Source organism: Pteropus medius, unplaced genomic scaffold (genome assembly GCF_902729225.1).
Source record: "Pteropus medius unplaced genomic scaffold, Ma_sr-lr_union100, whole genome shotgun sequence".
NCBI classification, from domain to species: domain Eukaryota; kingdom Metazoa; phylum Chordata; class Mammalia; order Chiroptera; family Pteropodidae; genus Pteropus; species Pteropus medius.
In genome coordinates, this window is record NW_024353908.1 from 4,243,700 (window position 1) to 4,271,399 (window position 27,700).

At 36.6% G+C, this 27,700-nt stretch overlaps 1 protein-coding gene across 18 annotated transcripts in view; it reads left to right on the forward strand.

Moving 5' to 3' along the window:
- The window catches only part of EIF4E3 (eukaryotic translation initiation factor 4E family member 3), a 337,156-nt gene that overhangs the window by 136,193 nt on the left and 173,263 nt on the right, over positions 1 to 27,700 (forward strand). For 6 of the 18 annotated variants that reach the window (XR_005650437.1, XM_039851686.1, XM_039851689.1 and 3 more), the window contains exons 3-4: positions 8,295 to 8,442; positions 21,869 to 21,915. The exons of 4 other annotated variants lie outside the window; for them this stretch is intronic. Coding sequence is in view for 8 of the 14 variants with exons in the window: in XM_039851686.1 (XP_039707620.1) it covers positions 8,295 to 8,442; positions 21,869 to 21,915 (195 nt within the window). In the remaining 6 variants the exon portion in view is untranslated. Of the gene's footprint in view, positions 1 to 3,709; positions 3,784 to 6,654; positions 7,162 to 8,294; positions 9,170 to 14,118; positions 14,250 to 20,704; positions 20,931 to 21,868; positions 21,916 to 27,700 lie in introns of those variants that run through there. 8 more of the 18 variants (XR_005650442.1, XM_039851693.1, XR_005650438.1 and 5 more) reach the window with 7 other exon arrangements.

The following is a 27,700-nucleotide window of genomic DNA, read 5'->3' on the forward strand; positions in this document are numbered from 1 at the left end:
TTTAAAAAGGCGAGAGGGAACATTCTCCAGATTAGACATAACCTCTTTTTTTAGATTGACATTCAACATGACCATGTTGCTACTTTTATTCAAGTTCTCTCTAACTTGTCCTTGCTTGTTTTCTAGGAAAATTTAACTGCTTTACATTTTTAAAGGGAATAGTAACAGTAATTACTTTAGCGTTTTGTTTTCACAGGTTTATCAAAGTATAATGAAAGAAACATTGGGTATTCAGATTAACTGTCTCAAATTAAAGGGGTTGTGTTCCTGGAGATGTCTAAGATTTTGTGTTTATATTTAAATTCTGAAATATAAACCATATAACACTTTTTTTTTTTTGCTGTAAACTCTTCCCAAATTAAATGTCATTTTTAATTAAGTGGAACAAAGTAGGAAATAGGATAAGTAAACACATACATAAGAATAAAAATAATTGTTATTTAAGGATTTCATTTTTAATTAATAAATGTTGATCACATAGTGACCACTTTGTTTTCTTGTAATTCCAAGTTTCATAACCATAGTACCCAACATGTTTCAAAGTCTGTAGCTTTTATTGGGTATACCTTTTATAGTGTAATTAAACAATGTGAGTTAAACATACACATGGATGCTATTAGGCAATTTTCTGCAATATGTAATGTTTTTTTTTTTTAAAGCTATAAATATTTTCTAGTTAAATCATTTGTCCCAACAATAACAAAAGTTAACTGGATTAAGATTGAGCCTAGGCATGGTTTTCTGTTACTAAGTTTTTTCTTGCTTCTCTTAAGACTCTATCCCTGGCCTTGTATATTTACATTCTTAGGCTCTATTGAAAGATATGTCTGTTTTCAGCAGTTGTTTAAATTAACAGAAGAATTGTGATATTTCCTAAACAAATATATTTATACCATAGTATGTCCAATGCCAACATTAAGTAAGAGAAGGGAGAATAGAGCAGATGTGACTTCTTTTGAACCCGGTTTCCTCTTTGCAGCCAATCTTATTGTGCTGTTTATTTGATTTTCATGTTTTACTTAAGATTCAAATGCACTTTTGAAATGTTATCTTGTAAGATTCCGCATCTCCAAAAAGTGTGCGTATTCAGACAACCTTAGGTGTTATAGTACCAATTACATTTCAGTAGGTATGCCAAGAATATTTACAGGGCATTGCAAGAGTTCTGTCTTTTAAAAATAATTTTAGGCAAACGTTAATAAAATTTAAATAGATTGCAGGCTGTCAGAAAATAGTATAAATTTTGTTTATGATTCAGTTACTTTAAAGTACTTACATTAAAGAAACTCATTTAACCCCTGACTGAAGAGCATTAAGTGGGAAAGGAAGCCCTCCAAAGAGCTCCCACTGCCCTTTGCTCTCCCGATAATCTTAAATTACTACAATTTAATTGCAACTTCAAGGCATTGAGCATGAGCTGTTTCTCTGTGGCTGAGAAAGGATTTCCAGAGCATAGCTAGATTTGCACAGGTGGTATTTGTGTTTTTCAAAAAAAATTTTTTTGCTTAGGGCTTTTTCTTTTCCTTTTTTATCCTGGTAGGTGTTATATTCCTTTTGTAGAATTCAGTCATAGTAAATGCCATTTTAGTTAAGCTAGCAGTATTGTCCTTTTTCTTTTTTAAGTATGTTTTTTGGACCTAGAGTGTATAAAGGTCTCGGGCAAGTAGGGGTTTGTTTTCTAAAGAAAATAACCGTAAGAGAGGCATCTGCTGAATAGACAGGTGAACTTTATGCATGAGCCAACATATACCTTTACTCTTGGCAGGGAATTATTTTCTGTAGTTGATGGTGGTGATCCCACCAGGTGATCAAACACGGAGTTTGTGAGTCAAGCCAGCAAGCCAAGTAAGTTTGTAGTTAGGCCCCTGTGTTTTCTAAATGATCTTTCTTGTGATTTGTTACATTGGTCTGCAGACCACTTTGTTATGCATGTGCGATCCAAGGAGCCATCTTAAAATAATTTTTAAAAATGTATCTTTCATGGTACTTGGATGAATTAAGGCCAGAGGTGCTATAAGATGGAACATCAGTAGACTATGAGATGAGATAAATTCCTGAAATGGGAAAACCTGGCCAAATATAGGGTACCTTATACATGACAGTTCCCCCACCCCAACCCAGTCCTACGTAGTTTATTTCAATGTGCATGTGACAGTGTGGTTAATGGAAATTCAGCAGATTTGGCTTGTGTCATCAACCTAAAAATAAATGTTGTAAGGAACATTTGATTTCAAGAAGTGCTTTGGTTTTGCATCCCATAGATAATGTTCTTGCAATTATGGCTACAAGGCTGGTATTCTGCAAAGAGGAAATACAGTGGGGTAAAGTGCATGGCAGTCGGGAAGGACAATTAGACAGAGTTCTTTGTTTCTTTAATGAATTATTCTTATTAATTACAGTCAGTTTATACTAAGTCATTTTTCGGGCCTTATTTAGAAGTCGGCTTCCATTCACCGGAAGGTTGTGCCAGAAGCTGTATCCCTGTCCTCGCAGTTGTACTCAGTTGTGAAATCTATTGACCAAATTAGCTTGTGAATGTCTTTGCAAGGCTTATTTGTCTTTTTGAAGTCCCCTGACACTAGTTTTTAATATATGTCCTGCCTTGTGTGCTACAGGTGTTGTTTGGTAATTATTTTATGGGATTTAAAGCGAGAAAAACATTTCCTACCTATTCAGCCACTGGGAGAATGAGCTGCTTAAAAGCAAGAACCTGGTACCTGAATAGGTGTAAATGGGTTTTTCTTTCTGACTCTCCCCAGCCTATTTCGTTTTTAAAAAGTGGCATAGGGGCTCAATTTAGTGCCTTGATATTTGTGATTAAGTTGTAGTAATTTAAGATTAAATGTATTAAGGGAAAGTACAAAGGGCAGTGGGAGCTTTTTGGTGGACTCATCTTGATGCTTAAAGCAGCTCGGTCGTGGGGTTAAATTAGTTTCTTCAATCTGAGTACTTAGAGTAACTAAATCATAAACAAAATTTATATTACATCCTGACAACTAATAATCTATTTAAATTACATTAAAGTATCTGGGCAAAAATTTAATTAAAGACTGAAACACTGTCAAGCCCTGTAAATATCTTGACAAGTCTACTCAAACGGAACTGATATCACAAAATATTTACATATGTCTGGTGTATTTGGGAACATCTCCACGGTGCCTGTGCAAAGCTAATTGTACTTTCTTTCCAAATCACGTTTTTAATAAAATAGTTTTATTTTTAAAAGGAACATGAATACATGTAAAATTATGTTCAAGTATTTTGTTCACTATTTTATTCTCTCTACTCAGGACCACTCAGATGGATTTATTTCCTCCAACTGCTGCTAATTCAGACAAACAGCTGAAGTAGAGGGATCATTGACTAGGAAGCTCATGGCATTCTGTTTTATTTCAATAATTTGAAGATATCAGGCTAGTGTGCTATATATTACTTTACTGAGGGGGAAATGTATCTGAGCATGGCATTATTGGTTCCTATTTATATTGAATAGAATAGATTCACTTAGAGTGGGATAAAGATTTTCCCCTGGATTTTATATTTGGGTACGTATTTATTAGTAGTTAAGTCAGGTGGACATCTACATCTTGCCAGATTCTCTGATTTTTAGCTAATTCTGTGATCAGCTTTATTAACTTGGACACTGAATAATATTTCTAGTGTCAAACTCAAAAACTGAATTCCTGAGGTTTCTTTTTCTTCCTCCCAGCTCGGCAGATGAGTCATCATGTGACTTTTCTCTGCTTCAGGTTCCCTGTCTGTGGACTAGGGTGGTAGTGTAAGGTATGTATGTGCTTTGAGCTTAGCGATCTAATGGCATGGGTGCTGTGTTATTATCCATAATTTTAAAGATGTTCTTGGTGCTCTTAGGACAGTGACCACAGCTCTTGGGGATAAGGTGTGGTGTGAGCTTTGAGTTTCTCCTTAGAGCTGCTCCCCTGAATTGGTGTTGGCCTCCTACTCTCCTGGGGCAGGTGAGCACAGAGGTGGAGTGTAGTGCTCCTGAGTGAAGTCCTAATTCAGCATGTTTCAAAAGGAGATCCCTTGCTCACCTGCTTCCAGATTGTTGTATGTGTTTGTGTTTTGTGTGTCAAGGGGTTTATTGAAATACAGATTCTTGGATAAGAATTTTTGCTGACTGATGTGAGAATGTGCATTTTTAACAAACTTCCCCTAGTAATTCTGATTCACACTAAACAGAGAGCCATGAACCAAGTGATGTATGCTACTAGAGATTCTGGAACTGAAATCTTTAACTTCATTTGTATTTTACTGATTGAGTCTTTGTTTTATCTCGAGGCCTATATTTTTAATGTGTTTGAATTCCTTTGAAGAATCAAAACTGATGGTATTAAAGTATGTATGAGTATTGAAATCACACTAGAGCTGTGGTTCCAAACATAGATGTGGCTGCACTGCTCCTGGGTGTGCTGGGTCTAGGATGGGGCCAGTTTTCGCATTTTGAAAAAGCTCCCCACATGAATCTGATGCCCACCAAAGTGGGAGAACTGGACTCTTCAATGATCAGAGTTGGATAAAAACCTATAACTCCTCTGAGAGTTGAACTTAACTGCTTGGACCTCATAAGAGAAGGGAATATAGGCTCCCTTTTCAGGGTCAAGCACCAAGAGAAATATTAGATACTTAGAGAAGCAGAGGCAGAAGAGCCTCATAGTTACAGAGTGGTGGGAATAACCTGGAACATCGGCAGTTTTCACCAAGCACCAGACATTTCCTTTCAGATTGTACCTTGCTTGCATCTGTGTTTCCAATGGGCGTTGCCCTGTTATAGCTACCAATTAGTGTCAAATGGCTTTCTGGAGTTTGGTTTTCTCTGAGTATTTCATCTTAATTTTAAAATCTGAGTTGTTTGCTCATTAGATTAACCCTGCCAGCCCAACTATTTCAGTTTTCCTAGGCATCTCGGGAGATTCTGTGTCATTGTATATGATGGTGCCTGCAGGAATATTGATGGAATAGCTTAGCCACACAAATAAAGCAGAATCCTAAGAAGAATGCATCCTGCAAGATTATGAGATAAAGGAAGATAAAATGCTAAGGAGGCTGGTTTAAATATTCAAGGCTTCAGCTAAAGATCTAACTACTAAGATCAAAAGAGTTATTTAATAAAAGTTGTACAGACATTTTTCGTCTGTATCAGCAACTTGCCTTTTGAAGTTAGGCAGCTATAAAGTGTTTGTCCAAAATTGCCCTCACCTAAATTAAAATAAAAATTCCATTTGTCTTTGGGTGTGGCTTGATTTTAATAGATACCAAAAAGTTGGCAATTATTTTTATGTCTAGAACTTCACAGCTGCCTTGGCTCTAGGTTTGGGTGGCATTTGGAATAGTCTTATAATACAAAGTTCTTTTATTTCTCTTCAAACCCTGAAGCACTTTTAAAAATAATCTCCGATGGACCAAGTTTTAAAACTAGAGTGTTGCTATCCTTGAATAAAGATGAAAATGGGACCAATTGAAAAAATAGAAGGTATAATGATAGAGGATGCAGAGTGTTACTGTTGCCACCAGTCGATGACGTCTACAGTGTGACATTAAATCGCTCCACCTTGTTTGTTGAAAGGATGTTAATCATTTCGTTCAGAAAAGTAACTGGTTTATCATTATAGAATCAATGACAGACCATCTTTAGTAATGCATTATAGAAGTTTTCTAATAGATATTTGCTGCATTTAATTATTTGGAAAGCAACTAGTTGGACCTTGAGAAGGGGTAGGACATCTTTAGGTAATATCGCTGTACACATGCAACTGCAAATAGTTTTGAAGAACATAGTCTATTAAAATAGAAAAATTTTCAGTCCTGGATTTTCTTTTATGGCCTTCTTTAGGCATGTTGTTGCAGACCTGCTGTTTTGCATGTCTTCTATAGGTTTAGGAAGGGTTCAACTGCTTAATTGTTTTCATCTTATTTTCTAAATAATGGCTTTTGTTGCAGTGTGATGCATATTGACAGTAAACGCACAGTTGTAACTTTGGTAAGCTTACAACAAATTCTTATACTTGTAGAAGCAAGTTATCCTCCTTGCCGCTGACTGGGGGTGCTTCTCCCTTTTGTCTAGCTACAGTTGTCCTTACGGCAACTACAGCACAAGGTTTAAATATTCCAGGATGGGGAAGGGGATGAGGTGTGGAGTGAATGAACTCCCCATCTGGCAAAAATTTGTCTTTCTCTTATGCTCCTTTGTCCCAGAATCATACAGAAGGTATGCTTCCAGCTTATTCTTCATGTGCATGTATTCGCATCAACTTAAATGTAAAGATACTTAGAGATCTTTCTGTATTTGTTTTTGTTTTTCTTTCAGTTAGGAAACAGGACAGTCCCTTTTGCTAATTGGAGAAAGCATCTCTGTGTCAGAGATGACTTCCCCATAGCAGAGTACCGAGGCGAAAGTGTTCTTTAACGTAGTAATAAGCACTTTTGAAAACAATGAAAATGGCTTTCATACTGGGATGCAGGGTTTTAGTGTTGTAACCAGTGCCCCAATTGTTGGATAAAATGTGATGCCTGGTCTCAAGCATTCTGATCTTTGAATTGAGAACAACTTTTGAGAAATCTGGCAGATATTTATAAAGCTATTTATCTTAAAACTATGTGTTTTTATCTTTCTGTTTTTATTGCGAAATGTGTCAGACACCAAAAAGGAACAAAGAATAATTCAGCAAGCACCCATGTACCTGCAGCTCAGCTTCAGCAAGAACACATTTCTGATCCAGGTTGAAGAGGCTCCTGGTATATCCCCTCCCTCATCTTATTCCCATCCTTCTCCCCTGGAAGTGACCTCTGCTCTCGGCTGGTTTTCATCTCCTGGGTTTCTTTATACTTTTAATACATATGCAAATATTTTCCACAATTTAGGGTTTTCTTTTGCATGTTCGAGATTTATATTGTTGGTATCCTACTGTATGTATTCTTTAGTAACTTTCCTTTTTTTTTTTTTGTTCAATAGAGTTAGTAAAATTCATCCATGTGGGTATGTTATAGCTGTACTTTATTCATTATTCCATGTGAACCTTTTGAAGCGCCGAATATTAATTCAAGACAAATTCTTTACATTTGAATTTAAAACCCAGTAGTCTTCCACAAGTACTATATATTGAAAATTTAGGATTAATATGAAACTACCAGTCTTGACTTGAACTTTATAATTTGTTCATTTGCCAGTGGTTTTTTTTTTTTTTTTCGTGTGTGGGGGGGGGGGGAGGGGGAGGACTTTAAAATCAAATATTTACCAGGGAATTTGACTTAAAAAAAGAAATAAATCAAGTGGCTGATCTCTTACATCTAAGGGGGAAAAAATAGGCAAGGCATTCATTTGAAGGAGCCTAGCCATTTTCTCATTCTTATTTACAGACTTGGCTTAGAACCTAACAGTCACATATGCAGGGTAGCAAGTTAAAAAGCGATGTTTAATTAACAGGCGCTTTATACTTCTGTATCCTTGTTATGATATAGCACCTTGTTCTTCAGTGTAGAAAGTGATTTCTGCATATTTTAAAGGACTGGCATCTTTATGGTAAGAAAGCCATATAAATAAAGATATACTTAGATGAAAATCGGAACATGTTTTTAAAATAGTGTGTGTCTACTTTCAGCTCTGTTATCAAACTTGCTGCATAAGCCAGAGTTGGTGCTCTGTGATTATGCTAATGACCAAAAGAATCGATGATGCACAACTAGATGAAATCAGTGGTGAAATCGGGGAGTTATCAGTTTTTTTTTTGTCATTAAATATTAGTGATAAATAATACGCTGTTCATTTTGAGTGGATAGAACATATTTAATTCTGATGTACTGAGTTTCAATTTCGGCTCATTGCTGAGGAAAACGATAATCTTTTTGTAGTTTAAGAGGAAAGATAAAAAGGCATTTGTGTTAGTGTGGCTAACTGACTTGGATCACAGAAATGTTTACCTTGACCAACCAAGGAAGGTTGGAAAACTTTTTTTTTCCCCCTCCAAGACAACTTGGATATTTGTACTGACGTTTTATTAGGAATATCAGATATTCAGTAAATAGTATAAATGACTGGAGATGTTAAACAAAATGAGTCTAAAAGCAGATAGTATTTCTGTGAAGAATGGAGAAAAATATAACAGAGGGGGGATGTTTGGACCGCACTGCCTTTTAAACAGGGACCATTGGAGTCAATGTTACCCATTAAACAATGGCTTTAATTTTTTTTTAAATCGAGTTTCTCATAACAAAGTTATACTTAGTAATGATTTATTTAAAGAGAAGTAATACTTGTAACTTAGCATCTTTTTTTCTAGGTTCCTGAAACCTTATGGGGAAACATTGACACTACCTTCTTTGTTGCAAAGGGTTTCTAATACAGTTCTCCCTAAAAGACATTCCTCCCTGGGTAGAGTTGAACGTTGTTTTACTACTGTACAACAGTACCACGTGACAAGAGTGGAAGTAAGTAATAATTAGCTGTTTTATAGGAAGTAAAGAAAGAGTGATTGAAGTCTATAAAAGAAGAAAACCAGATCGAAGGCTGCAGTGATGTTATTTTTTAAAAAATGCATTGTAAAAATGATTCTCTTGAAAGCAGAGACTGTCACCTTGCTTGTGTTAGCTGTGTTCTGCCATTTTCCTTCCGCTGTCCTGCCCATCTATGTTGGCTCTTACCAGTAACACCATCTGCTGTTCCAGCAGTGGCCTTCTCTGTGGTAAGGCAGGCCAATTGGGTCAACTTTTGTGATCTGGCAGATGTCCATGGGGAGCTCAGATCAGGCAGGCTCATTTTTATGTGTGTCCAAAGCCAAGATTTCCACTTGGTGAAAGGCTGTGGAATTTATTTCCCAAAGCACTGCCCAAACTCTGTTCTTCTTTTCTTCAACTGCCTCCTTGGGCTGAGATGATTGCTTAATGCTCTTAATTATGCTGGATCCCTGTGTATTTTCGAACACCTGTGTGTAATTCAGATCATGGGTGGTCACAAAACCTGGCTCTCTGAGCAGCTTCTCTTTCCGAATGGGGAAATTCCAAGGAGCCTGACTGTGCACCGTGTGTGAGGGCTCGAGCAGAGGCTTAAAAAGGATGGACACATTTTCTTGAACTTCCATTGGGCCATGTAAAAGTATCCTTTGCCCTTGGGTTGGAAAGAGCCTTACAATGAATACCTCAGAAATAACGTTTTAAACGTTTTAAAAAATAACCTCTCATTTATCGATGGTGGGAATGCAAAATAGTACAACCACTTTACAAGACTGGTTGGTGGTTTTTTTATAAGACTAAACATACTTTTCCCATACAATCTAGCAATTACAGTCTTTGATATTTACCCATAGGAGTTAAAAACTTACATTCACCCAGAAATTGGCACATGAATGTTTATAGCAGCTTTATTCATAATTGCCAAAACTTGGAAGCAACCAGGATGTCCTTCTGTAGGTGAATGGGAAAATAATATCTATGATACATCTAGACAATGGAATATTATTCAGTGCTAAAAAGAAGTGAGCTATCAGGCCATGAAAAGATGTGGAGGAAACTTAAATGCATATTACTAAGTAAAAGAAGCAAATCTGAAAAGGCTATATACTGTATGATTCCAACTATAAGATATTCTGGAAAAGGCAAAACTGTGGTAACAGTAACAGAATTGGTGGATGCCAGGGTCTTAAGAGAGGGACGGATAAGTAGGTGAAGCCCAGAGGATCTTTAGGGCAGTAAAGCTATTCTGTGAAACCATAATGGTGGATACATGTCATTATGCATTGTCCAAACCATAGAATGCACAACACGAAGAGTGAACTGTAATGCTGTAAACTATGAGTGATTTTGACATGTTAATGTCGGTTCATCAGTTGTAACAAATGTACCACTGTAGTGGGGGGTGTTAGTAATGGGGTGGGGGCTATGTATGCGTGGGAATGGGAGTATATGGGAAATCTCTGTACCGTCCAAAAATAGTTCATTAAAAAAATTCTTGTAAGACGTTCATAACTATTATCCATAACTGTATCTTCAAAAATTATTTAGTCTTCTTTCCCTTTACTCATGTCATATAAGCATTAAAGTTTCCTGTGAGAACAGTGAAGCAGGAAGGAGCCAATTTGCTTTTGAGACTTAGAGTATTAGTGGAAGAACTTCTTGGGCTGCCCTGATCTCCAGAGTGGAGACCTGTGAGAGCTGCAGAAGACCTCAGTGGTCTGATCCAAGCCACTCCTTTGTGGTTCAGAAATGAGGGTATAACTTTCACTGAATGAGATAGCTATTGTTCCCCACAGTTAGATCCATACCTATATCTATATATACATTTTCAAAAACAATATACTAATCATGCTCCATATACTTTTTTTTTAACATTCTTTTGTTCTACACTGTCTCAAGAACATTTTCTCTATCATAAATAGTCTTCTATAACATTGTTAATAACTATTTGGTTTTCCAGTATATTTATATTTGATTTTCTCTCTCTGCAAAGAAACTGTATTTGAGGACAACACCATAAAGCACCATAAAGCACCAAATTGTCTCTCTGATGTTTGTAACATATATGGGACCAAAGATATTAATAGGCCTCTGGAGCTGCTCGTTTTTTCTCTGAATACATGTGTTATACGTGTGTGTGTGTGTGTGTGTTTGGAAGGCATACATTTTATTCTAGATGAGTAGGGAAAGGCTAAGGATCTGGAACTGTTAGTGAGTGGTTCAGATTTTCACAACCACTTGAGTCTAAAGCACACCCAGTTTCATCGTCCCACCATTAAACCCACTAGTGGCTTTTCCTTGGGCTCTGACAGTCATACAGAGCACATTTTGGTTTGTAGATTGGAGCATGTATTAGGGGTGAGGTGAAGAAATGCTTGTGCTGTGCATTAAATGTCAATTTTTGAGAAACTAAGCCAGGTCTCACAGAGTGTAAATAGCCCATGAAACAAGTTATCTGTAAAAAAGTAGAAGTGAAGTCCAAATCTAATGAGGCTTTTGAAAATTCAAAGAACAAACAAAAAGGGGGAGCCAACTAGCTGTACAATGTGTGGAGCCCAGTGCAAAATTAAAATGTGGGGTTCCTTTTAAAAGCTAAAAATTTCAGGACAGTGACAGCAGAACATTAAGCCAAATGCAACGCCCTCTGAGCATGGGTCTCTGTGAGACTGCACAGGTTGCACACCCAAGAAGCTCACCCTGCTTAGGATTCCTAAGTACTTGAATGGCATTGCTTCTTTGCAACAAGGTTTCCTGTCCTGCAAAATAGGAGGTGGGGCTGGGACAGGCATTGCATGCTGAGGCCCTCTTATGCCCCTCTTATTCAGCAAAGTTGGCTGTCTATAACTGAACCCAGAGTGGGCTGCAAATTCTTTTTAAAACACATTCCTCTTCCTGGGTTGTACGATATCCATTGAGTGCAAACTGTTGGTCATCTTCTGGACTAGGTGTTCTCTGCAGGCATTTTGCAAAGTCCTGCTCTTTCTTTTTTTTCTTCTATAGCCCTTCTCCCAGGATTTTGCCGCTTTGCCTCTGTCACCTTAATTGCTCTTTATTGTCACCTGCCCTTGGCTTCATTCTGGAAGAGACCCGCTGGACCTAAAATGTGAAAGCAGCCTCAGAAAAGCTTGTGTTCTTTTCCTCCTTTTATCCTGAAATCTTAAATGTTAAATAAGCAGATTCTATCTGGAGGAGCACCACTGATTCACAGCCTGCAGGAATTGCAAGATAACCAGGCCTTGTGTCATGAATACAGGGTTGGCCCAAGCCGCGCAAAATGCAAAAATCATTTTATGGGGTGTTGTACCTCTCTGTATTGGGCAGTTGGGACACCCTCATTGATGAAGATAAAATAAGCTGCTTTAAGCTAGCTCAAGCAGGGTTTGAAGAAAAGATATTTTTATAGTACCAAATTTAACGTACTTGGTTCATCCACAGATGTTTCACCTTGGGTGGGGCAGTTTTTGTTCTCTCCTGTAATATTGACTGATTCTCTCTGCCCTTTAGTAGCTTTCACATCTTGAGCAAGTGGCTGAGTCTTTGAGACTCAGTTTATCTTAGGGGCAGTGATAGGGCCTGGTGTTCAGGTTGATGAGGGGCATAAATGAGTACATATATACGAAGCACATGTATACAGAGCTTTTGGCTTGTTGTGAATACTTGATTCTTAGTTACCATTTATTATTAGTAAAAATGATTCCCGTTACCTGAATTTGTGTTTTATGAGAACAGAGTCTTGGCAGTTCACTCCTTTCTTTCTCTTTAGAACATTTGTTAATGAAAATTGAGAAGATTAAAAAACTTATTTCCCATACTTTCTTGATTCGTCCAACTTTCCCCACATTTTTCTCCCTGCCAGCCTCTTCTTTTCTTCTCTCTTCTGTCCAGCACAATAGCTATTCCTGACTCAATAGCATGTGACAGTTTTGAGGGGGCTGTGAATGCTGGGAGGATGCTTTTTGAGCTGACATAGAGGCTGTTTTTGGGAGCCCAGGGAGAAGGTGTACGTGTGTTTTTCTGGGGAGGGTTTTAGTGAGTTTATTAGGAGCATCCCAGAGGCCAGGCTGGAGGAGGGACTTTCCATGTCTCTGTGGCCTTTTTAGGAAGTTAAAGATTGCCAAAAGCAGGTCGGCATCAGTGTCTGCCCACTGCCTTGAAGAGGCTGCTCTTTCAGAAGCAATTGAGAGGTGCGATGCTTTTTCTACAGGGAAGAGCAGTGGCTTCTCAACCTACTGGTCTGGTATGGAATGAGGAAAGGAAGGAAAACTAAATTAGAGTGAGTGAGTGATCTCCTGTCGGGCTTCTCTCCTTCAGACAGTCACAGTTTTTGTGAACGTCAGAGCATTCCTATTTAGCTATTTACTAGATTGCCTGTTGAATGCACAACAACCTTAATTTGCACACCACAGGGACTGGAAATGATACTTTAGTTGGGTCAGTGTTAAACTACATGAAAGTTTTATAGTCACGTTTGGGATTTGAATGTGTTTACATTGTCTGTATTATTTTTCCCTGGTGAGGTGTCTGGTGTTTAGTTCCTAGGGAAACGAGAGAGCCACTCAGGACAGCTCACCATTTGCAAAGCAGTTATTAACTTCATAATCCATGCACAGTTTTTAATGTCTCTATTTCTCCATGTCTGTCAGGACAGTTGGAGAGTGAATTGGCTGTGTGCTTAGCAGGTTGGGAAGAGGGACCACGCATTGGCCAACTCTAATTCTCCACAGTGACTTGTCTTAGTCAAGCAGCAGTCCATCCATGTATTCACATCTGTGATGAGTATATGTAGAGCAACTTGATCAGAATTTCTCACTCTCTTCAGAGTGGTCAGTGAAGGAGCATGGGTGTTCACATACCTGCTAACTGTTTAGTTATTATATAAACCAGAGTGGAGAATTTAGTTATTTCAATGACCATCATAGAAGTAACATATGGATGTGTTCATTTATTCACTCATTTACTTGTTTATTTACTTATTCTTCATTTGCTCCCCTCTTTACTCATTTGTTCATTGACTGACCCAACATTACTACTGGGCCTGGAAGCATTACCTCTTGATTCCTCTAACCTCCCAGCTTCTTTTATGACATCGTTAGTTAGGTGTTCTAATACAACATCATTTAGACATCCAAATGCCATTATTCACAGAGATCTTTGTCAACAAGCTTATTAGATTCATTTGGTTCCACCTTTTATTTACTAAATAAATATATGGCTGCCCAGAACGAGATGAGTCATCTGTAAGCATAGTTACCATTTCTGTAAGAAATATGGCTTTCAGTTGCATTTTGACTCCTAACACTATACGACGTGGCATACCAAGTATAAGGAACCACCTTTTCTTTTTAGCCTTAGCTTAGACCTGTCACATTGATTTTTCCATTAGGCCAGAAGGCAGGTGTCGTCTTGAGCAATTCTTGATTTGAATGAGTCTATTTAGCTTCCCCCACCCCCCAAAAATATGTGCACAGTATTTGGTGAAGACTCTCTTTTGCACAGTGAATTTGATACAGTGAATTGGTAAAAACAAAAAAACAAAAAAACAAAAAAACAAAAAAAACAAACAATATAAAACTATAAAACATCTGAATAAGCTTCTGTTAAAAAGATACTGATCTGGAATTGCTTTAATGGCTGCTGTATTCTTGGCATCTCCAGGGAAAGCTGCCCTCCGAGTAATGTTGAACAGCAGTCTGAAGTCCGTGAAGTCATTTCTCATCGTATTTACCCCTAATGCTCCATCAAGAACAGAGTGGCAGACGTTGGAGTCTACAGCCCCTAATCCTTAGGTGGATGATTTCATTTCTTTGCTTCTTTCTTTTCAAAGTTCATCTTCTCCAGATGCTGTGGAACTAACTAAAAGGACTATTTGCTCATTCATTGAAATATATTTCCACTTGCAAATTAAAACAAAGCAAAACTCTACAAAAGCCATTTAACTCTATTGGTAAAGAGTTTCATGAATGCTAAGGACATGGTCTCGATATTTGGCACCAGTTAAGGGGCGTTCCTAAATCTTGATCCAGTGCATTCGTGGGTGTTAGTCACACCGTGGCTTGGTAGTTGAAGGGCAGGGACTCTAGAGTTCGGCAGACTTGGGTTTAAAGAGGCTTTTTAACACTTGTTGGGTGACTTAAAGTCTGTTAACCTTTCTAATTTACTTTCATCTTTCATAAGTGTGTGCATGTGTGTGTGTGGGTGTGTGTAAAAAGACATAATAATAGAGCTTATCTCATCCATTTGTTCTGTGGATTAAATGAGATAATCCACATAGAATGTGATGCATAGTGTCTGGCAAATATAGGAAGGAGCTTTATACATGTTAGTTCTTACAGTTATGCTTATTCTATCTATCGATTAAAGGTCATATTAAATAGCTAAGATGAACAAAACATGCAGAATTTTGCAAAGATCACTAAAAAACGGAAGGAGGCATATTCTACATAGATGAAGTGAGTCAGAGCCTCAGATTAATTACTTTGTGTTTTGGGGTTTGTGTTGATTGTGTTGGTCTTATCTCTTCACTTTTGAATAATCTCCTAAAATACGGTTTTGTTGGGTATTTTTATTTGCTTCTGAAATTGGTGCAGGTGCAGATAATAGGAAGCAAATCCTTAGGTGGCCCAAGGGATCCTCATTCAAATTGTGCCAAGTAGGTATAATATACAAGTGTTATCACCTTACTGATAATCTGGCGTGCTGTGGGTATTCCACGTGCCATGCAGATTACAGAGAGTGAAGTCATACAGCAGTTTGGCACCAACTTGCTTGGCTCCTTAGGAAGGGTGAGAGGGAGGGAAGCCCTTATTCTTAGAGATAGTGTTAAAGCACATCTTCACTTGTCCAGAGGCACAGAATTGAAGATGCCGTTTTGTCTGTTTTCATTTCATGTGATCTTTGAGGCCATACCTTTTGGCTGCAGGGAAAGTTATCTTTAGTAAATGAATTGGCACCATGTCTCTGGAGGTTAAAAGACTACTCTAGGTTTGAGACTACATTACATTTTGCCCTATATTCTGACATGTAGAAAAATTTGGAAATTGAAGAACCGTGGCTAGAATACCAAATTTTTCGAATGTTCCAATATTCAGATTGCCCTGTGGCTATATCTAAAGAAAGTGTTGTCTTTAAGGCTTAATTTGGTTCTTTGTCCTAGAGGATTCAGGGAGACACCATGGTTGCCTTGTCTGTACGGTAGGGCAGATAGATCTCTCTCTCTGCCCTTGGCCAAATGCATATTTTTGTGATTAGTGAGCCCTTAGACATGCATTGACTTGAATGAAATTTTCCCAGCGTGCCCCACCATATAGTGGAGCCACTCCATATGCATTTTTTTTGTTAAACCAGAAGTGGGCCATGTATCTGTGTGTAAGATGTCCATCCATTTCCTGCTTTTGGTAAGAGAGCATCTCAAATAATTTGCCTAACCTCTTGGGGCAGCCAGTGCCTTTACATCTCTCCTGCGCTGTTCCACTTATTCTGGACTGTTGCTTCTTGTTTAGTTTGATTCTTTCTAGCCACTATCTGGCCACACACACACATATTCATTCATATGCATTCATTCATTCTCTCTCTCTCCCTCTCTCCCTCTCTCCCTCTCTCTCTCTCTCCCTCTCCCTCTCTCCCTCTCTCCTCTCCCCTCTCCCCTCCTCTCTCCTCCCTTTCTCTCCTCTCTCTTCCTCTCCCCCCTCCTGCCTCCCCCTCTCCCTTACAGCCTGGCTCCTTCATTCATTTTTCCCCAACCTCACTCCACTCATATCACATATCTTCCAGAAAAGTTTGGGAGAGGGAGAATACTTGGGTGGGAGGGAGGAATACCAAATAAAGGAAGAAGAAACAAAGACAAAGGGTTGAGTCCAGGAGTTCTAGATCATACTTCTGTGGGGCCTGTAAATCATTGTTCAGCTTCCCATTTGAAGAAGACCCAAATTCACCAAGAGAAAAACTAAATTATTTTATTCCTGGCATGTGTATTCTCTGAACCAGACAGAGCAATATCCAGTGTCAGTGTGGTCTCTTAGTATTTGGGTGATCTTGGGTATGTTTCTTAGCCTCAGTTTGTTCTTCTGTAAAATAGTTTAGTGATAATAATATGAACCTGTTAGGTTCATATGATATAATTCATGTAACACTCAATGTCTACCACATTCTAAACCTTCAATAAAAGGTAGATAATATTAGCCCCTATTATGCTAATGTGTGGTGGCTGCAGTGTCATTGGTTTAGTTAGGAATCTAACCCAGTGCATAGAGCAGCTTATACTGAATCAGACAGTGTAGTTTAAATCCCCAGCCCTGTCATGTATGAGCCATATGACCTTGGACAAGTTATTAAACATTTCTGTGGTTCAGTTTTCTTACCCACAAAATAGTATGATAATACCTACAACATAAATCTGGTGGTGAGAATTAGTTAAGTTAATACATGTAATTCACTTAGAATAGGACAGAGAGTCTGGAACCCGGGGAGCCCTCAGTAAACCATAGGACTACTGTGGTTGTCCCGATTATGCCCATAATGATGATTATTACCCCTTCCCTATTCAGGCAGAAACAACCATTGAAAGGACTCATGTAGAACCCTTTCAAATCCTTCCATTTCTTGACAGCCTGGGGGCAGACACCCAAAACTGAGACTTGTCTGAAGAGTCTTGATTTTAAACCCAAACTCCTATCATCAGGCCTGAACATTTGGCCCTTTTTCCTCTTCGCCTAGGAGGGAGACACATGGAAGTAGTTTATAGCAGTCGGGTAGCAGGCCTTGGCTTTGCAAGTGGAAGATGAAAAACGTTTACTTGCTACTTGCCATAACTTATTTGCATTTTTATTCTTTTTCTCTCCCCGCCCCCCATGAGAAAGGAAAAATGAAACAAGTGGGAAGAGATCTTTGTGATTTCCTAAGTTAGAGGAGTAGTGAATGAAAATACTTCATAATGCACATATTGGTGCTTGATGACTTGAGTGGAATAGAATCTGATTTGCAGTGAATGTGTCTGAGACCACATATAGGGGGCTAGTCAGCAAATGCCAGCTCAACAACAGCCAGAACGTTAAAAATGCTTAGCGTGTGCAGGCACTGTCGCGGTGCTGTATATGTTTAATTTATTCTATCTTCACAACAACCTTATAAGGAAGGTACTTTGATCTCCATTTTATAGATGAGAAAACCTGAGTTACAGAGAAATTAAGAGCTTGCCAGAGTCACACAGCTGGAGAATCACAGCAGGTCATGGTGGCAAGGGCCCTTGGCCACCATCTGGTTCACTTGGCTTGTTTTTTTGGTAACAACTTTATTGAGATATAATTACTATATGTAAGTTCATCAGTTTAGTATACTGACTTGTGGTTTTTAATGTTTCACACAGTTATATAACCATCACCATAATTAATTTTAGAACATTTTGACCTCCCACAAAAGAAATTCCATATACTTTAGTATTCATGGCCCCCCCCCATGCCACCTTCCACCCCATTAGCACTGGGCAGCCACTCACCTATTTTTTGTTTCTGTGAATTTGTTCTGGGCATTTTATATAAATGGAATCATATAATATGTAGCCTTTTATATCTGGCTTCTTTTACTCAGCATAATGTTTCTTAAGATGTATCCATGTCGTAGCATTAGTCAGTACATTATTCTTTTCTTATGGCTGAGTAATATTTCCTTGTATAGATATACCACATTTTGTTTATCCATTCATCCATTGAGTTGACTTGTTTCACTTTTGGCTTTTATGAATATGGCTACTATGAACATTCATACACAAATTTTTGTGTTGACATATGTTTTCAGTTCTCCTTGGTAAATATCTAGTTGTGGAATTGCTGTATCATACGGTACCTTCTTTGTTTAACCTTTTGAGGAACTGCCAAACTGTTTTTCAAAGCAACTACACCATTTTGCATTTCCACCAGCAGTGTATGAGGGTTCTAATTTCTCCACATCTCCCCTAACACTTGTTATTATCTATCTTTGTGATTAACCATCTTGTCTTTTAAATTAGGAAACCAAGCCTGGGTGGGTTTTAATGACTTGCTTCAAGTACCATACCTGGTGGTATGAGCCAGGGTCTTTTGTAGGTAGGAAATATATAAAAATGAAAAATATGGTCTTTATTACAGAAGCTCACTGGCTGTGGGGAGTCAGACACATAGCCATAGTGCACGGTAACACGGGTACAATGGGAGTACTGGGAACAGAGACCAATCCCAAACTTTAAGAAATAGAAGATTATTTAGTGGCTCATATAAGTGGTTAGCTTCAGCTACAGGTGGATCCCAGGGCTAGAACATTGCTAGGGGACTGGCTGTTTCACTTGTCCTTGCTTTCTCATTGACTCTTTCCTTCTTAGCCATCTTCTTTCTTTTTGTGGCAAATGGCTACCAGTAGATGTAGGCTTGTATTCTACCACGTCAGCATCTCAAACAGAACAGGAATTTTTCTTTCTCCATAGTTCTAGCAGGTCTCTCATAGGTCTCTCAGTAGGTTGATGTACTAGCCTTCCAGCCAATTAGAGCCAGTGTTCTAACTGGCCGTCCTTGCTTCATTGTCTGCCCTGGAGCTTAGAGTTGGGAGGGGTCAGTCCCACCCAGACCACAGGAATGAGTGAAGTGTGATTCCCAAAGGAAAAATCAAAGTTCTGTTTATAGAAGAATAAGAAATGATATTTGCCTGATAACAGTAGTTGTCCATTCCACCAGTTAGGAAGCTTTCATTCACACGTTGCAGAAATCCTTGTGTAAACTGGCTTAAATTGTAAGGGAATATATTAGCTCATTTAACTGGAAGTTCAAAGGTAGGGCGGCCATTAGACATAACTGAATCCAGTGATTTAGTTCTCAGTGATTCTTTATCATTCCCTTTATCATTGCAAAATGGCAATAGTATTTCTTCACTGCTACAATATCCAGAGGAAGAGAGGGACTGTTTGGTTCAGTTGCCATCTCTTAAGAGCGAGAAACTGCCTTCTCAGCAGCCTCCCAGCAAACTTTCTTTCTGCCAACTTAGCTTGAATTGCACATTCCCATGACCAGACAGATGTCAGTCCTTGATTGTCTTAGCCTGAGTTTCTTAACCAATTATGATCATCATTCAGGGCCACCTCTGGAGCCAGCTTTCCCTGAGGCTCATGGGTCCAGTGGGAGAAGGGTACATGTCTGAATCAGATGAAGATGCCCTCCAGGAGGAAGATGGGAATGGAGGTTGGGAATCCACTTGGCAATACCAGGCTTGCTTTGCTTTAAAGAAATTCAGGTTTCCAAGGAGACACTGTGGGTGTGGGAAGCAGACATTTCAGGGTAAGGGATTAGCCTGGGCAAAACCATGCTTTCCCAACATTGTATATAAAATTAAAGATATCTTGGTTATTCGTACCTTATATTGTGTGAATAAAGAACTTGAAGAGCGGAAAGTGAGAGGCAGGATTGGCATTTCCTTTCTGATACACTCTTCTGTGGAGGCGGGATGGGCAATTGAATGGGACTGGTCAGCCTCAGCGTTGCCTCCCTACTGTGCATCTCACAGCAGAGTAAGCCAAGCAGAAGGGTCGCTTTTATTTTTCATAGATCATAGCTTTTTTTCATAGCTTTAAGAACCATTTAAGAGTGGGGTTGATATTTTGTGCTGTGTGCATTCATTTCACGAAATAATGTACTTTTCCTTTTTAAGATAATTTTTTTTTTTTAGGGAAAGTTGTAAGTTGACCATTTGAGATATGGAAGATAATATGAAAGGGAGGCCAAATGTACATCTTACTAATTTTTTCCCCAAACATACATCTTACTAATTCCTTTTTTCCCTCTCTCATCTATGTAGTCAGCTAGTAATTGTCCAATTATTTGTTCAGAAAGGTACCTTTGCGGTATGCCCGACTTTGAGAATTGTGATTTTTCTAAAACTTCATAGTATACTCTCCACCCATAAGAAAAGAGTTTATATTAACATTTTTAGTGTATTTAGATCTAATCTTTTTTCCACTCATCTGCACAAACACATGCAGATAAGAGTAAAGAGTTTCATTTATTGTTTATTTTCATTTAACCTCTCCTGAACATTTTGTTGTTGTTTCATTAAATAATCTGTAAAGATTGCTTCAGTTCCATTCTGTTCATAGTGTACCATAATTTACTTAACCATTCTCTTTTTGTAAGATGTTTATATTGTTTTAGTCTTTTGGTACTATACATAATGCTGCAGTGAACATTCTAGTACATACATTTATTTGCATCTCTAATTATTTCCGTAGGATAAATTCTGCAACTGTATTTATTGGATCAAAGGATAGTGAACATTGACATTTTTTTGGCTGTGTCACCAGTTTGTTTTCCAAAAAAAGTTATGGCGTTTCCACTTCATTGCAGTAAGGTCAACACTTAATAAGCTCTCTTTTTATTATTGACGCTTTTTTTTTTTTTAGGTGAAAGTTCATATAGAATTCTGGTAATAAGCTATTCTTTCATAACTAATGAAATTGTACTTTCCATACCCTTTAGTTTTTGGCTAATTGTAGCACTTTTGTCATTTACCTATTTGTATTATATACTGAGTTTAAAAATACGGTGTTTGCATTAACATTTATTTTTGAGATATATTTTTATATTATGGATTTTTATATTATTCCAAAATGTTCTTTTCCTTTTAATGTTCTTCATCTTTTTATTTATGCCTTCTAATTTTCTCTGAGACTTAGATTTTTTCTACCCAACACATATTTTTTCTTATAATTGCTTTATAGTTTCTTCCTTTTCTTTCTTTTTCTCATACTCTTCTATTTCCTTTTTCTCTTCTTTTTTTAAAAAAATATTTAACACTCATTTTTATTTCAATGTATGGTGTGAGACAAAGGTTCAGCTTGATTGTTAAAAATATAAGCAACTTATGATTCCAGAATTATTTACTGAATAATACTTAGACTATTAATTTAAAATGTTTTAGTGTACACTAAATGTTAATCTAACATTTAGTTATTCTAAGGCTTGTTTCTGTGCTTCCTGTTCTGTTTCACAGACAGGCAGTATTATATAGTTGTTATGTGCTTGGAGTCTGGTATTTTTTACTGCAAGGCGTATGGCCTTGGACCTAAGTCATCATTTTCTCATTCGAAAGTGGATATGATTATGGAACTATCTAACGGAGATGCTGTGTGTGTGTGTGGGCGGAGGCAGAATGAGAATTATATAAAGGGGTGACCATTTATATCAGTTTGTTAGGGACAATCTTGGTTTTATACCTGTTGTTCAAGAATCCTGTGTAGCTTAGCATTTATCTCAGATTTTTTATTTTATAATTAGGTATTATTATAAGTAGATCTTTATATACTGTTTCTACTTGTAATGTGTGAGATGCCTGTGTAGTGATCTCTGAAAGATGACCAGCAATAATCCCTTTTTATTCTCCTAACCCTTTCTAGGCACCCATCATATTAACACCTCTGTTTCAAGCAATGTGTGCTCCTGGGTGAGTGACTAGGGGCCAGTAACTCCATCTGGTTGGTAGAGGTCAAGGGAATTATGGTAAAATTCAGGTTAGTTTACATGAAATATATGGGAAATAGACTCTGAGGAATCATGTTGCAGGTTGTAAGGAAGTGGTCTGTTCTTGCCGTAGTGAGTTTTATTTATTTTTTTTAAATTTATTAAATGGTGTAAATCTACAATTATTTGTTTTTGATATTTGGTAAAATAAAAAAACATATTTTGTAATAAACGCTTTTGGCAACAATGAGCTTTAAAAAACTAGATCTTGTTTAATGAAATATTACATGACTGTTTTTCTGTTTTTAAGAAAGTTGACTATGAGCATTTACTCCCATAAAATGTTTTTGACATTTACCATTCACTGGGGGCCATAGTAAAAGTCATTGAATTTAGAAAAATCAGGAGATCTGTTTGCTGAAGAAATACTGTATCTTTTTCAAAGTTAGTAGTTTTTTTTTTTAGGAAAACTGTGCCCCCACACAGCTGCGTTTATATTGTACTCTGTGAAACATGACTTTTCATGTAGATCAAATGACTGTTTTAAATTAATTTCACTCATGTTGCAGTCCACATTTTCTTTAGCACATACATAAAGTGAATTGATAACTGTTAATACTGTATACAGAATTTCTTTATGAAAAGTGAATGATAGCAGTTTCATATCAATGTCATTAGATGCTTCAGGTAGAAAATCAGTTAAGGTAATTCCAATAATAATTTGATTCTCCCTCCCCCCATCTAATTCGTGGACTCAACATAAAGCTCTGGGAATTTCTTTCTATTGAAGGTAAAACATCTAACATTGTTATAGATGACATTATAAATTTTGTGAAAAGGTTTTTGACATTTAAGATGAAATTGTTTTTGCAGTGATATAAATGTGCATTTTGGTGGAGAACATATTGTGGTAAGAACTCTTCTCATTAGATAAAGAAACCTAAGAAACAGATATCTACCTGAGTGTGATTATGGTGAACACATATTTCATAATCATGTCCAAACTGAAATATCTGTTGAATAGAAGCTGTAGATACCAACACTTATAAATATTTTTATTATACACAGAAAACCAAATTACAGAAGCTTTGTGTTGAGGCTAATATTGGACATAAACAAATACTTCAGCTCTCAATTAGATTTTAGACTAGTTTCAGACTTTGAGACAGTATTTTGCAAATCAATATAAGCATTCCATGATGGTATTAAACTTTTGTGAATGAGTGCTCTAGCTTTTACTTTCATTTTGTTTAAAATTAATTGGAAATATTAATAACTCAAAGAAAGAAATGTATACATACACACAGCAATTATTGGGGAAAAATGATTTCAAATAGAACATTATAATTTTATCCTCGTAAAGTCAAGGGAATAATTGAACTAATTAAATAATGGGATCTCAAAAAGTAAACAAGTTTAATTTTGAAATCCTATAGCCACACTTTGTGGTATTTCTTTAATGAGAGATGGAGCATCTATTTTAAATCATGTAATGTGAGTTCTGTACAGAAAATAAATGAAATTGATAAGGCGTGCAATTTTACAGTATCTAAATTGGGCCAAAAATTCCAAGGAATTATAAAACCCATTTATTTATTTAATGAGTTTTGTTTTGTAAAAATATTCGTCAAGAAGGGTACTCAGAATAGAGCTAAAAAGATGACCCATGAAGTTTTTGGACTAAAATATTTACATATTTCAATACAAAGTAATAAAATTAAGAATATCCTCAATTTAGTGGAATTTGCTATAGCTAACAAGTACTTTAGCACCTGATACTTATATTTGAAGGTATCAGAAATTCATATTTAGTAATCATAAAATACAACTTTGAAAAATATTACAGAACATTTTTATGAAAATAATAAAAATATTAAGACCAACATTTTTGCTAACATTCTTCCAGAAACTTACTGATGATGTGGTAAAAGCAACAGTTACAGCCAAGAAACTGAGTAAAGTACAGGAGCATCTAAGAAAATTATTCTGTTTATGTTATAGTTAATTTCAAAAGAATCTAAGTATGATAAATTAGTTGGTAACTAAATATAAAACATTTGGCATATAGTAAGCACTCATGCTGTCATAACTATCATCAATACTCTTGTATTTTTATTAATTTTTCTGCCTAGTTCTTTGCTATTTACATGCTGTTTTAATTATTAGGACTTAATAATATATTTAATATTAAATATTTTATAACTCTTTTTACTTAAATTTTTTTCATTTGCTATTTTTTGTTTTTTAAACCCCTTTTAATTTTTTTTTGTTAACATTATTTCCTTTTACATTTTGATTGAAATTCAAAATGTTTCCTCAGAAGAATCTATTTCTGTCCATCCGGGAAAGTTTAATTATCCTTTTATTAAGGTATTCTTTTCTGTTTCTTACAAAAATTTTGCAGTTATATACCTGTACCTGGAAAAGACATAACCCTTTCTATAATTTTACTGATGATTTTTGTTATGTAGATAATTCTATATTTTCGTGTATTTATATTTGATCACCGTGTTGAACTCTCATTAAGGCTTATGCTTTTATTGTTGTTATAGTTCAAAAAACAAAGAACATTTAATATCTCAGAGATAACAATATTATCTCATTTTTCCATATTTTTTTTCCTGCTTTATTGCATTGGTTTTGCTTGCAGAACAATGATCAATAATAGTGGTGGTAATAATTAGTTCTTTGTGTTGTTCTCTTTTGAGCTAAATTTATTTCTCTCCAGGGCAGGATTTTGTCTTATTTCTTTATCTCTGTGGATTCTTTACACAAAGATAGGTATTTAGTAATGCACAAGCCACCTACATAGGATTGGCAGTGGCTCCCTTGGTATCTGAGCTCCCACTTTGGGGAAGTTAAAACCTTGGGGTTGCTTTGATAGAGGGTGCAGTTTTAATACACTCACACAAAGGAAGTAAAGTCACAAGATTTATTACTTACAGATCCCCAAAATTGGGATGGAGTGGGAGAGAAGTGAGCCAGTGAAAGGGCACACCTCCCTCTGAGGTCACCTGTGAGCAGGAGATAGAGCAGAGTAGCAAGCACCTGTTATTACATGGTGGTTGAGATGGAGGTCACTAACTTTTCAAGGGCTCAGTGGTAAGTGGTTACTTCAAAAAGTGCCCTAGGAGAAAGCAAAGCTAGAACTTAGGGCAAGAATCCTAAGATCAGGTCCTATCTAAATGCACACACTTTGGATATGAGCAGGGTTGTCACACTGTACGATGCTAGGCAGCGACTCAGAATAGCTGCTTTCTCATCACAGTCAGAAATGTATATATTGAATGTAAACTCTAACTGAGGAATCTGGAAACATGCATGTGAATTGTGGCCGTAACCTTTGTCATCTGTCTGTCCAGGCCATTGCCACATTACTTTGTTTTTTGTTATGCTTCTAAGGTTTTCTTTTGATCAGGGAAATACCATTCACCAAAGAGGAAAATAATTCACTGTGGCCTACGCTTGTATTTGAGTAATCCCAGAAGTATTTTTGGGGAAAGATAGTTGTATATTGTGTTCAGAATCAATAAATAAAAATATCCTATAATTTATGTCATTTTGTTTTATAGCACACTTTACTCTTATAAATATCTTGAGATTTTATAGAATGTTTTTGTGGATAGAGCCTGATAGTTTTAGGCTGTACCAATTGTTTCCTTTAGAAAAATTTATATTTACTCCTTTGAGAGTTTAAAATATGTATACCAAACTCAACACTCAAACTATTCATTTCAGGCATTTTTCTTCTCAATCTTATTCTGAAGTGCATCAATATTAGTGAAAACGGCTTTCTCAATGTTTGTTGGTAATATTTTTGAAATGAGCATGAGTTTCTGTGTTTCTAGTTATATAATTTGTCTCGAGAAAAATCCAACACTCTGAAGTCTGGGAGGAAACACTGACAGTGGTGGTGGTTCATCGTGTCTGTTCAGGAGCGGCAAAGGCAGTGCATTCTCTTTGAGGGGGGCGGTTCTTGAAGATACCGCCAGCTGCTTTTACTTCAGCCGTGTGCTTTACAGTGGTAAAAATACAGTGAATATGGATAGCTAGACAAATGTTCCTCTTTACCTGGTCCCCCAATGTGTGAGCTGCTGTCTGAGACCGATCGTTACAGTCTGAACTAAAAATCCAACCAAGATGGATTAATGAAAATGGAGTCTTTGTTTCCATAAGTGAGATACTTATGGGTTTATAGAAAAAGAATCTATTTTCCTCTCTTCCTAATAGTTTTTTTTCCCCTACAAATGAAGTTGCCTGTGCACTTTTAGGCACATGTTTTTATGGTTTTGCTTTTTATTCATGAATATTAATTTATTTAAAAATATATTTAATGATACTCAATAGAATCTGTGCCCAGCATGTTCTAATTGTTTTATAAATATTAACTCATGTAATTTATTTATCCCTCTACCATGAATCAGGAGGTAAGTACTGCTGATAGCCTCACTTTACAGATGTGCAAACTGAGGCACAGAGTGGTCAAGTCATTTATTAGCTCAAGGTCAAACAACTAGTAAGTGAAGTGGATAGGATTCAACCCAGTCTTGTTCAAGGGTTTGTGCTCTAAATCAGTGTGATTTATAATAATTTTATTTCGATGGGGGTTGGGTAGTAGGGATTAGGGAGAGCTAAGGCTCTGTATTGGACCCCTTTCACTGATATTATCACTGATATTAATGATGTGGCTACTTCTGAAGAATAAGCTGTGTTAAAGGCTAGAGGTGGGAGGATGAGGCAGGATCATTCTTGCTTTTGATTTATTTATGCTATATTGTTTGAAACATTTTTATAAAATGAACCTGTATTATATTTATAGTATGGTTTTAAAAATAAAAGTTGTCTTTAAAAAAGATATATGTTTAGCTTCAAACTTTAGAACGATATGTACTAAATAGAAGCATAAAAAATTTAAAAGTTAACAGCATTTTGTAGGGGGATACACCTTTCAGACTTGGGGTATTCTGTAATATGGTTTACCATTTCTTCCATCTCAAAGAGCTTTCAGCAAGTTTCAGTTCATCTAAAGTTTAAAAGTTATAGTCAAAATTGAGAAGCAGTTTCATTCCTGTTATTATAGCTAACCTGTGAAATAAAATATTCTGGATATGGATTATTAAAATGTATTTGTTTTAGAATCTAACAAAGTGTGTTTTTAGTTATCTCAGAAGTTAGAAATGAGAGAAAATAACAGTGATTGAGTTGTTGCCGTGGAGGAAACACTAGGTAGGAGACAAGGATACTTAATTTTATCATTCTTTCAGTTGTTAGCTATAAGTAGTAAAAGGTAGTATGTTGCTAAATGTCGAATTGCATCATATGTAATATAGTCAGTGCATAAATCTCATGAAGTTAAAATTAACTTTGAAAATCCAATATGTAACTAACTTGTGAACCCCTAGCAGCTAAAAGTAAAAAATTAACTCCTTTGGTTAATACATCTTTGAGGCAGTATGTTTAGTTGTTTAACTTGTCTGGGTTTGAATTCCAGCCCTGCTTTTTACCAACTGTCTGACCTTGGATATGTTACTTAAACACTCTGCCTTAATTTCTAAATCTGTAGAATGGGATGATTTACCTCATTAGGTTCTTGTTTTGATTAAACGAGTCAATACAAATAAAACACTTAGGACTTTTAACCTACCAAGTGCTGAGTAAATAATTAGTGATTATTGTTAAGTACTAGCCTTGTCTTTTCTTTCTTTCTTTCTTTCTTTCTTTCTTTCTTTCTTTCTTTCTTTCTTTCTTTCTTTCTTTCTTTCTTTCTT